Raw genomic sequence first — 12,300 nt, forward strand, 5'->3', positions numbered from 1 at the left:
TTGTATATGCACATAATTCCTGTCTTCCTCCTGAAAATCACTCATCAATTTTTCATGTAGAATTCTCGTTGAATGGCCTTCACAAACTTTCGTTGTTTTTTGTATGCTGTTATTTGTCTGATTGGTCTTTTTTCAGATGACGTGGTGCGATCTGCTTGTGTGCTGTTTGTTCAACCCAATCATCTACCACTGTCCCCAACTTTTCGACCGGTACCCTAACGTTTTCCTACACAACAAACGAATCGCTCAGATGGAGGAATTCACGGGTTTTCTCTACAATGTTCGCGAGCAACGATTTTCTCCACCCGCTTAACTACAGCATGTTTTCTGTAGTGCAATGTATAAAGACTATTTATGCCATTTCAGTTCCTTCTGTTTATTTTCATTCTTGTTGATTCGCAGCACATTTCCATTCTAAGTGCTGTTAATTCACTGATGAGATGAAATGAGAGTTTTATAGAAAAGCTATTCATTTTCCACATTACCAGAGAAATACAGACATATTTTACTCGACGAAGATCAGAACTCGAACAAAAAGCAAATGAAATGAAAGTTGCAAATTTCAGATTTCTTTCTGTAGTGTATTCGTTTATATTTTGTTCTTAATCTCAAGGGCCGGCGGGTGTAGCGCAGTCAGTACGAGGTTCCGCTCTCTGCACGATCGATCGGAGGCTCGAATCCGCCCTAGTGCTCACCAAGCCCTTCACTACTCGGGTCGACAAATTGTTAACAGACCTATTTGGGAGGATAAAAAACTGACTTGACACATCGGCTAGCCCTGCAAGTCACTTTATAGGTCGGTTACACGTTCGTAATCTCAAACGATTCTGAATTGAAGTGAACGGTGTGGCGCATCCCTAGAGGACTTATTTACGCCAGACACCTTACCTTCTCTATTTAACCTTAGGCAGACGCGAGGTTGTTACAATCTCTGTTATTGGCTATCGCTTCGGCGAGTTCACCTTCTCCAGAGCTTGAAAGGGCGACGGTGATCGTGACTTATCCGATCAAACGTCCTATTGTCTCAAATAACAAAGCACTAGGTCTACTATTGGGTCTCAAACAAGCGAAAGTGTATGTATTATCTGAGTGTCGAAGGATTTCTTGCCTGGTGAGGTGACCAGCGCACTCAAAATAGCAACCTTAAATAGGGAGCGAGTTCCGCGTAATATGAAGGCATTCCTCTTTTCGATCATCTTCGGGCTCTTGGAATGGATCGGAAACGCTTCCAGGGCTTTCGCGCAGCAATGCTGGGCTCATTCGCCAACATCGTAATCTTAATTAAAATTTTTAAAAAATCCCCACCCCCGCCTTCAATTCGTCAAAAACCCATTCGGACGGATCGTAGTAGGGGCGGGGCGCAGTCTGTTGCGCATTGCAACAGAAGCGTGGTAGGTAACAGTTCCGAGATCGTCTGTTCACACAGATACAGGGAGAGATGAATGGAATCACCCTCTTGCCCACAATCTACGACCTCGTATGGGCATCACCCGCCTGAAACTCGTACCACCCCAGATTTCTGGAGTGATGCCTTCACGTGGTCCTAATACATAAGGGCGTTCGTTAGGTCAGTTAACTAACACCATGTTTAAGAACCAAACGAGATAATTTGTGTGTTTTTAGAAGGTTCAAAACAGGGCACTCAGGAAACTTTGTTTTAAGCTGAGTTGCAATCGAGGGTTTAAGATATGCTGATTTACTTGTACTCATCCATATCCTATTGAGTCTACTGTGTTGCAATGGAAATCCTTCGGCGGAAGGCAACCCTCTTGGAGGAGAGATAAGGTGATGGGGTCACCTGGATGACGAAGAATGACTTCAAATTTCCCATCTTTGTCACTAGTAGATAATCCCATAGTTTTTGATCTGGCAAGGTCACGAATTTCCCCAATGCCAAGGCGGTGTTTTAGTGTGATGGATGGCGTTTCTTACGGCAATTAGGAAGAAATGGACGGAATCACGCCCTCTCCATAACCTACTATTACGTATACGAATACTCCACCTGAAATCCGTATCACCTCAGATTCGTGGAGTGATGCCTTTAAGAATTGACAAACGCCATCAGTTCCTTCATAAAAACCGAAAAGAAATGGAGCATCTGCAGTAGACACAACTTTTTTTTAGTACTGACTACAAAACCAAATAGTATTTGCTTGAAACTGCGCAGAATTCATGCGTTTTTGGTCTTTAATAATGGACCTCCGGCAACAGAAACATTTTCATGTTTCATTTCCAGCTGTGATTCCGGGATTCCATCACGACGAGGGTGGATCTGCATTTCTAAAGATTTCAAGGTCCAAAGAAGAACCTTGTCTTGGTTCAGGATTGAGGACTTTTGCGGTCGTCAAGATGATCCTTCATCAAACAGTTTAAAGATGGATAGAGTTTGTTCGTCTTTCCTAACATCAATACTGTAGCATACTCACCAAAACAGAACTGAGAGATATTTTTGAATTACATCTAGAAGTATACTTAAATTCTGTTTTAGTGAGTTTGCTACATTGCGGTCTGAGAAACTGTATTCGCTCGGAATGCGTAATGATTGATGCTCTGGGAAACACGTGTGTGAAGACGAACCTTCCAACCAACTGTCGCTACGCACAGAACAATTCGCATCATGTGCTGCTGAAGTCCAAGACATTCGCTCTACCAAATAGGAATGATGCTTCACAAATTCGACTTTGAGAAGAAATTAAATCTCGAGAGATTTTTCCAGAGTCCAGTCTCAGGTGTTCGATTTTTGAGATCTAACAGAGGATTCGCTCCTTCTCCGCTACTGTCAATGTTTTAGAAGGAATGTTAGGAATGAAATTAGAAAAGTCGTTCTACGTTGTACAAAATGGGATTCTTTCTTTTTTTTTATCCAAACATCTATTGATGGTGAATAGCATGCATATACATATTTTCAGAAGCAATTCATTGCATTACCAAAGATCTATAACGTTTTTTCTTCCGCAAACATCCTTTCGATTTCTTTGGCGAATTTTTGCTTCAAAAGATGTCGACGAAGTTTCAGTGTTGGGGTGACGAGGCCGCTTTCTGCTGTAAGCTCCTAGAAGAATAGAAAGGTACACAATAAGGAAACAACAGTGGCACTTAAATATTCGATTCTGAAGCTCTAACCTCGGAAATGAGGTGAATATTCCTGATGAGTTCGATTGACTGGAGACCTTTCTGCTTGCCAGAACGGTTGAGTTCTTGAAGGACAAACCGCCGCACCTCAGCATCAGCGAGTAGATTTTCGACCGGTTGATCAGCGTACTTCGCCAACTAGAAATATGTGTACCACAATCCTAACAATTTCTCCAATTTTTTATGATCTTGTAAATTTTCATAATATGATTCACAGCCTTGAATGGAATTTCATGGTAGAAATAGTAAGTGTATGAATCAAAAACATATATTGAGCGAAATTTTGCAGTAGAAGCTCTCAATTTGAGAAATTCTTATCCCGGTACCATTCGCACATTGAGGTTGATCCGACTGCTTGTGGATGATACGAAAACAGGTTGAAAATTCCTCTGCATCTCGCTCACCCTTTTCCGTGAGTACTTCCCTCCATCTTCCCCGTGCACCATCCGGGATTAACCTTGATCGTTGCTTTAGTTTTGAAGGAATCAGACTCACATCATTTCGTGCTTTTAGAGCTCCACGCAGAACTTCGGTGTTCGCAACTGCAACTGCGACGAGGAAAGATCGAGTGGTTAGTCCAGTGACGAAAATCTGAACCAATCAGCATCATAGAAGAGCAACTTAAGCAGTCAAACAGGAGTGTCACTCTTCCAGGTGTTTACGGTGCTGTGCTGAAATCAGCACTGAGGTTGGAAGCTTTACCAAATCAGCAGCTGTCAGAAAATAAGCTACCTTCACTGTTATAATTAACTGAAGAGGAGTAGCTGTGATATTTCACAAAAACTACAAAAGAAAAAGCATTTGCTGCAAATCTTAAATAAAAGTTAAGTAAGCACCTGGTCGATGAGATTAGAATTGAGGTATGCTGTTTCGATTTGTTCTGGAGATACAAAGTCGCCTTGGGCAAGCTTGAACAGAGCGTTTTTTCTGTCTGTCACCTTCAGTGCTCCATTGGGGAGCCATTCGCCAATATCCCCCGTGTGCAGCCATCCCTTGAAAACACTTCATAGTGTTCTAAATTGAAAGAATTCAAATCAACGCACTTCATCGTCAACAGTTTTAGAGGAAAGCTCTTCGTCCAAGTAATAACCCTTCATCACAGCTACTCCCCGGAAGCACACTTCTCCCTTGTTCTCCGCTGAGAAGTAGCCCATCTCGGGTACGTCCACGAGTTTGACCTAAACAAAGCAGCTACGGGAGCGTTGTTGGTACGAAGGCCAGCTCTCACCTGCGCCCACGGTGACGGCCCCCCGACATGACCGGAAGAGGTGTCGCAAGGCATGCTAAGCGTGCCTGCAGCTGCACATTCCGTTTGTCCGTAACTGAAAGTTGAAGGATTACTTCAAACTTACGCACCTCTAAAATGTGAGTCCAGGAAGTTCTGGAAAAAGGTCGATAACTCGCTGATAGAATCATTAAGAAGATTTTCAGTTGGTATTAACGATGAAGATATGGAGGTGGTCGCGGCAGTAGCCAGACACAGCTGCAACGGTGGACATAGAATGTCATTGTCAAAATAGTTTTTGTTCTGGATTCAGATTCCTGCGAAGTCTGTAATCGCGAGCGTACAAACATTAAACTCTGCTCTGTTAACTAAGTCTGCTTTCGTTTCGTGAAAACGTCGAAAACGCAACAAGACAGCTGGTAAGTCGGAATTTTCAGGATTCTTTTCTTGAAGAACTGCTCGAAGATTCCCACAAATAAGTAAACGCCCATTCCGGGGTCAATGTGATTCAATATGTTCATTTTTGACTCAAATGTTCCGTGAGTATGAGTGAATGGTAATCGCAGTTAATGAGGGAAAATTTATTTGTTCTACCTACAACATTTTTATACATATTCCGTTTAGAACAGTTCGTTCTCAAATTTACATGCTTGTGCTATTTTTAGCACAGTTGTCCCAAATTTTCGTGGATCGCTTCATCCACAAGCACATCCCGCTTTCCTGTTGCTTCATACGACCTCATGGAAACAATCACTGTCACTGGATCTTTGAGGATTTTTTCGATTCCTTGTGCTTCAGCTAACATTTGAGTTTCTTCAGAAGACATATTTCCACAACAAAACACATATACGTCTGTAAACGGATTTATAAGTGAGGAAATATAAATCCGTTGAAGAAAAAGTTTTGCATCAACGATAACATTTGCTATTTTTATTGGCAATGACTGAAGAGTCACTCGACCGGGTTTACTTCTCTAAATGTGACATTATCTTCAAAAATTCCTTTGAAGTGATTGTGATTGTGATTGTCTCTGCTAACACTCTCGTTGTTTGACGCGGAAATGGTTCTAATGTTGAGTTGAATAAACATGGTAATAAGCCGAAGTCTGGAGACCGACATCCTCCATTTGCTTCATCTTTCAAGGCCATAGCCCCGGGACAGAATTTAACAAACCAATTTTTAACCTACCGATCGCTTACCACTCCTTCATCATGCACACTGCTTATTTTTTGAACTGTGGCCGCAGCACTATTGCCCTGCTCAAAGGCACATACCATGAATCGGACATGGTGAGTGACCCCTCGAGAAGAAGAGTTGTAGAATGCGGGATCCGGGAAGGCTCCGCTCATCATCACGTGATCGTCGCAAAAACCTTTTTACGACGATCACGGGATGATTTTCTACTCCGATTTCAGTTGCAACCTTGAGCCCACGGCGAGTGCTCAAGGTTGCAACTGAAATCGGAGTAGAAAATGCAAGTGGTGGTCAGTGATGTCTTCTCAGCAACCTATTCAAGTAAAACCAATGGATAGGCTGCTGAGGCAACCGAGGTGTACATAGAGGAGCGTCATAACGTACCTTGTAAAAAATAAAGTGATTCCCGCGCCGCTATTACGATGGTTACGGAAAGAAAACCCACCTATCCTGAATCCCAAACTACAAACACAGCTAATTCTAGCTTCTCCGGCGGATCCCTTCACCACGTCAGAGTTGTGGTATGCTGCCTTTAAAATCCCAAGGTATCACATGGTGTAAGTATTTTTTCATCCTCCATTTTCAAGGTGAACAGAAATATTAAAGGTAACATACAGTACATTGCTATCTGAAGACTAGGCAAAGTTCTGTCTCCGTAACTACAACAAAAACCCCTTGTTTGGGTAACCTGTTGTCTGCGCAAACAACAAGAACAGGTACATGTACCTGGACGAAAGTTATTTATGGTTCAACCTAGTAGACTGTTCCATAGTTCATTCAAGGTGTTTTTTCTAACCTTCTCAGCGTCGAAAATAAGAAAACATGAACAAAAAAGATACCCCTCAACCAGTGGACATCCATATGCTATCCTACTGAAGTCCATCACCGCTGGGATCACCGGAGCTCCTCCTGTGGTTAACATACGGACATGCCCTCCAACGGCTTGGTGAATCTACAGTAAGTGATTTAAAAAGTGATGACAGTAGATTAGCTATGAACGGATTGTGCTCTCACTGTTTTTTTCAGTCACGATTGTGCGAAGTAACTACAAAATGCACCAACTTTTTTGAAAATCAATTTGTCCCAGACGGTGTCATGCTTCTGGATCCCGTTATGCAGCAGCTTCAACTTTGCCTTAATACAGAGTGATAGAAACCTGGGATTGGGCAATAATAAATAAATAAAGAACCTGTTTAGCGTATTCGAATAATTTCCTGACGAGAATGTTTTTCTTTGTGAACTGCGCGTGGATTTGATCGTGCAGCTTATTCAGTAGACGTGGGACTAAACTGATGATCGTCGGTTGAAGAATCTGAAGATGGATGGTGCATTGGGAACATTACGAAACGGCTCAGCACCATTTTAGGTCAAAATAGGGGCAGGTTTTATTAGCAGATAAGTTAGCACATAAGAATAAAAAACTCAAAATTTCGGAGCCACTAGCCTGATTCAAGTGATCCAAGTAGGAACTGTACAACGTTGCTACATATTCATTCTACACGTGGTCAAAATATTTCAATGACTCTCGATTGTGACAGAAAGTGGTGCTTTTGCTGCTTTAGGTTTTGGTGATACGGCAGTTTCAATTGAAAAATTTATCCGATAGGAATTTTGAATAGAAAGAACTGCGGAATCAGCGGGGCCACAGCAGTGCGTTAATTCCTAACTGCTGGCGATTAACCGCTACAGATCTGATCTGAGCTTTTATTGTTGTCAGACAGAAATGACAGCGACATATTCGTGGGATTTGTTCTAGGAAATTATTTAACACGAAACAGAAAAAGAAGGTAGTTTCATCACAGGCGTTATGAAGAGAGAACGTTAAAGTCAGTACTGTTTAAACTAGACAACTTCTTTGATCGTTTAATCGTTGAATAAAACACCCAATCACAGAAAGAATGTGGACAAAGGAACGCTGAGATCCCAAACGGAAGGTCCTACCTGAATATCAGTTAGAAGACGCGACACGTCTCCACTGTATATACCAATACGGCCTCCGTTGTATATAGTGAATGTCTGAATAATTTTTCATAACGTTAGGGATTGAGACTCGTCAAGCCTGGACCCTTATCACCAAGCAACCTTCACTGTACTGACCTGCATAAGATGTTCGTAAATATGTGCTAAGGAAAGAAAGCTGAAATAAACGTCATCTCTCCCGTATGAGAGGTTATTAGGCGGCGAGGTGAACTGAATGTAGATGCCAGCAACGGCCGCCAGCAGAGACCGATGAGTAAGCATCACCCCTTTCGGCTGACCTGAACAGAAAAAAACTGCCTTAGGGCACCTCTCATCCCCCCGTCAATTGCTGCAGTTATCACCGAATCCCTTGCTTTGATAGAGGAAAATTTCTCAAAAAAGCAGACAAAACCTGTAGTTCCGCTGGTAAAGCAAATAATGTATGTGGAATTCGGAGATGGTGGAACAACAGATTGAACATGTTGTTCGCCAAGTTTGTAGACATAATCGTAGGAGTAGACCTAAATAGTTTTTCTTTTGCGTCTTTGCAATTCCCGGGAAGAGACAACTGAATAGATCACCTCAAGACCATGTACGGCATCGTGTTCGCCGTTCGGCTGTTTGTTGGTAGTGTTCAGGATAATGAACTTTTTTGGTGTTCGAATAACTCCCTCGTTAACTTTTTTGATGAATGTTTCAGCGCGAGCTTCATTATCGCAGAAAACCACTTCCAGGTCACATTTATTGATTATGTCACTGAAATTTCGCCGATATCAGGTCAGTATTTTGTACCCGTTGACTGGAGCCCGAAAAAACGAAAGGTTGATTCGACCAAAGGCGGTTTTAAACGACCGACTCTTCGCGATCCTGCTTCATCCGATATCATGAGGGTGAGACATGATTTTGTGGTCAGCATCATCGACAATTCTCGTCCGTTAATCAAGAAAGAAATTCAACCTTTCAAGTTTAGTACAGTCACTAAAACTGAAGTTGTGGTGAAGCTGCGGCAATTTTTTCCGACAAAACATTTCAAGCCCGTTTCAAAAACGGAAATGAAATGCTAAGGAAAGCTTGTGATTACTGGAAAAGAGAGCACTTTTGCCGTGTTGTATAACTATAACTGATTCTCTCTGAAAACAAATACAATGTGCTATTGCTGAACAGAAATGAATTCCCTGTTCGGAACCATTGACAATTTTGAAACTTTCGGCACCATTATGCGTCATGAAAGTACAAAAGGTACCCGTAGCCAACTTTACGCAAAGTAATAGCTTTTATTAGATTGGTGCAAAAGAAATGCAGGTTTTTTTTTGTTTTATTAGTATCAACACTATTTTTTTGATAAACTAAGGCTTTTTTTTACGAAATATTATACATTGTTGGAAAGCTTATTATATGAGTTTTCTAAATATGTATATAGAATTTAATTCAAGTCGCTTATTATAAAAATAATTTGGTTTTTATTTTCATATGTCTAATCGCAATTTTCGTCAAATTTACTTCTACGAGTTCAAAAGCTGCATGAGTTGAACTATGAAACTCTGGATCATCCACCATACTCGCCAGACCTCTCGCCTACTGACTTTCACTTTTTCAAGCACCTTGATAACTTCTTGCGGGAGAAACACTTCAGAAACCAAGACGAAGCAGAAACTGCCCTCGATGAGTTCATCGCTTCTAGAACCCCAGACGTTTATGATATTGGCATTAAGAAGCTCGTTTCTCGTTGGTAAAAGTGCGCTAATTGTAATGGAGATTACTTTGATTAAATAAATCTTGTCAGACCTGAGTTATATTAATTTGGATTTTAGGTAGAAAAACCTGCATTTATTTTGCATCGACCTAATAATTAAACTGTATCTTGCTCCTTGCAGGTTATGAGTAGTTTCGAGGATCTAAGGAGTCCCGGTATGAAAATCCTTCATAGTAGTCTTTTCGTATAACGCATACTAGTTATGTATAGTGGAGCTCACCATAATGCGTCGACTTTAGAGTTATGATAAAGAGGTACGAGCACCATACTGTAGGAAACTAAAGCATGTACAGCAATCATATACCTGAATAAGGAGACTCATTAGAATGCACGTCCTTTTTCCAGAAAATACCACACAATGGTGTTTCTACCTTACGGAGTGCACTCCAGCAATGCCCACTTTGGTGTTTTCTCCGGGTTTGATTCCCAGTTGTAACAAAGCGGAGCCAAGAACTTGTGCATCACGTGACACCTGAAGAACACTCGATGCTATTTTAGCGCGAGAAGAGTCAACTAAAAACAGATAGTGTGGCCAAAGTTATGACCGTTTCGTAGCTTTTCCATGCGTACTTTCCATCTTTCAGCTCCCCAAAGAACGGCCCGTCTGATGTGATCGAGGCCGCCCTTCTCACGGCGTCGTAGACAGTTGTAACAGACTCATCGGGAGGACCAAGAATTGGCTCTACAAGGATTTTGTTGGATGAATTTACGTCCAAACCCTGGAGCAGAGGTTACAAATTGAAAACAAATTAACTTTCAACGAATATATTCTCATGAATCCTCTCATCACCAGGTAGAACACGCGAAAATTTCTCGAGTCCTTTCTGTTTGCACCGCATGAACCGCGTAACTGAATCAGAACGCTTCCTTTAGTTGGAAACCAAAGAGAAAATTATGATCTGTCATCGAAATAAGGCAAACAATTGCTATGCTGAATCTTCCCAAGGGAAAAGGATAAATTGTACAAAGTTGAGAAGGAATGAAACGAGGTGTTTTTATTACTGTGGATAGTGATGGTGATGAAGATAAAGGACATAGAAGAGGAAGATTTGGTTAAAAGGAACATCTAACCTTCGCCAAACGACGTTTCCGGATGTTCGGCAGAGAGAAGAACTGCTTAAGTTAGGTTGTAAATGCCTCACATTAAAACATTCACCAACCGGTCGCGATAACAGTGCGTCACACCTAATAGGTTGCAATTTTAAACATTGAGGTGATTAGGAGCAGGAACATCAAATACTCGCGGGGAGATGGTAAGGATCCACATATTTCTTTGTTTTCTGATCATATTCTACAGAAAATAAATAATATACGTTTAAATACCTCCAGTGCCGAGATGGACAGCTTCTTCTAGGTTTCTTCTCTACTTGACCTACTTGGATTAATCGATGGGCTGGTATTGCTGCCTGAAGCGGTTGCTGCCTCATCCTCAAGGCATGGGGTCCTTGAGAGAAGCCCAGTATTCTCTATTCTAGAGCGAGATCTCGCACCGAATTCATCCTCCATTCTTCACTGCTCGTTGTCCTCCGAGATTTGTCGTTGCGTCTGTCTTGCGTGATCTGCGTATCAACAGTACAGCACCTCAGGTCGGCAGTCCCTGGCAGTTAAAGGCAGCATACCACGAATCTGAGGTTTGCGGATTTCAAGTGGAGTAATCGTATACGGCACAGTAGATTGTGGAGAGGGGGGGGGGGGTGTGATTCCGTCCATTTCTTTCTAATTGCCGTAAAAAACAGAAGATGCGCGCGTGCAAAAGGCTGGCGCGCTCCAATCGAACTCCTTGTAGAAAGTAGTGCGCCGAAACGCTCGAAGCCGTATCTTCCGGGCCGTTTTCTACGGCAATTAGCAAGAAATGAACAGAATCACCCTCCTCCCCATAATCTACGATCCCGTATACGAATACTCCACCGGAAACTCCAGATTCGTGGGGTGATGCCTTTAGGCGTGACGAAGCAGAGAGATGTTACCGCTGATTCCAAGCTCCTTCTAAGTATTTGGGTTGGGCTTTGGACAACAGCACTTTTCTGCAGTACCTGGGTAACTTTTGGGTCATATAACTGTGCAAGTCATAGAGCTCGTGCATGACCAGAGCGTATACTCAAATCCCTAATTGCAATTAGTATAAACAGAATCACCGCGGACAGGTAGTAATCAGACTCGCATACGAACCTCGTGTACATTACGAAGAATCAAAATCACGAGTGATCCGTATTCCGTAACAACACAAACAATTCCGTTTGTGTTGTTGCTTTTTTATTGTTCCGATGCTTTATATTATCAATTTTTCAGAACTCTTCGTATTCGTAGTGTGTCGAATTGGCGATGTACGAAGCGAACGAATTTCAGAAAAACTCGCCGCCCTGATATGTCGTCTGTATTTCTTTTTTGCTCGTTGTTAGATCGAATTATGATGTGCGTCGGAAAGTGTCGGTCTGGTCTACCACAACTTTCGGAGGTCGTACTATTTGATCACGACAGAGGTGTGTCGCCAACAAATCGGAAAAATGCAACATAAAATTCACGTCTCGGGCACAAGTCAAGCTAGGACAAAAGGCACAATCGTACTCCAGTAAAACGTCCGACCAGACAACCTACGATACGTCCATTACAGGCATTCTGCTTCACTTATTTAGTATTAAGGCTTACTGCACTTCTTGTCGACTTAGTAGCAAGCATCTTGGCAACCTCCGCCGACTCAGGATTTCCAGATTGTCATGAATCCGGGTTAGTACAAATATCTCTTTTTACGTCTATTCGGAAAATATGTCTATTCTATTGGTATTTATTTACTTGACATGTGTATTTTGAATTCAGATATTTGCTTTTAAGAAAGATAAGAGATTTCGGATTCGATACTGATGTTGTTTTTTATAAGAGTAGGGTTTCAGTTACTGGCAAGTACTAAAGTACTTGTATCGGTGTTATCATCGAGTGTTCAACCAAATCAGGCAAGAACTGACTCTGAAATTTTCAAATAATTTTCAAGAATGAAGCTGTTCTCATACATATGTCTTCAAAAAACAGTCATGAACTTATT

The 12,300-nt window shown here is 41.8% G+C and overlaps 2 protein-coding genes across 4 annotated transcripts in view; one reads left to right on the forward strand and one right to left on the reverse strand.

The window, feature by feature from the left end:
- RB195_013921 (uncharacterized protein) overlaps window positions 1-313 on the forward strand; it is a gene marked incomplete at both ends in the record, with an annotated part of 34,355 nt that extends 34,042 nt beyond the window's left edge. For both annotated transcript variants that reach the window (XM_064203952.1, XM_064203953.1), the window contains one exon: window positions 137-313. In XM_064203952.1, the coding sequence (XP_064059833.1) occupies window positions 137-313 (177 nt within the window). The remainder of the gene's footprint in view (window positions 1-136) is intronic.
- Window positions 314-2,935: 2,622 nt separating this feature from the next.
- Window positions 2,936-10,769, reverse strand: RB195_013922 (uncharacterized protein; the record flags this gene model as incomplete). Of its 2 annotated transcripts, XM_064203955.1 has the most annotated exons (19): window positions 2,936-3,052; window positions 3,124-3,270; window positions 3,628-3,723; window positions 3,969-4,124; window positions 4,176-4,310; window positions 4,361-4,454; window positions 6,391-6,503; window positions 6,614-6,685; window positions 6,741-6,863; window positions 7,493-7,567; window positions 7,649-7,809; window positions 7,923-8,031; window positions 8,092-8,266; window positions 9,484-9,567; window positions 9,635-9,735; window positions 9,809-9,945; window positions 10,018-10,113; window positions 10,335-10,379; window positions 10,640-10,769. In XM_064203955.1, the coding sequence occupies 19 exons, from the start codon at window positions 10,767-10,769 to the stop codon at window positions 2,936-2,938; spliced, it is 2,166 nt and encodes a 721-aa protein (XP_064059836.1). The 2 variants fall into 2 exon arrangements, with proteins under 2 accessions (XP_064059836.1, XP_064059835.1); XM_064203954.1 differs by lacking the exon at window positions 10,335-10,379.
- Window positions 10,770-12,300: the final 1,531 nt, after the last annotated feature.

This window comes from Necator americanus, chromosome V (genome assembly GCF_031761385.1).
Source record: "Necator americanus strain Aroian chromosome V, whole genome shotgun sequence".
NCBI lineage: Eukaryota > Metazoa > Nematoda > Chromadorea > Rhabditida > Ancylostomatidae > Necator > Necator americanus.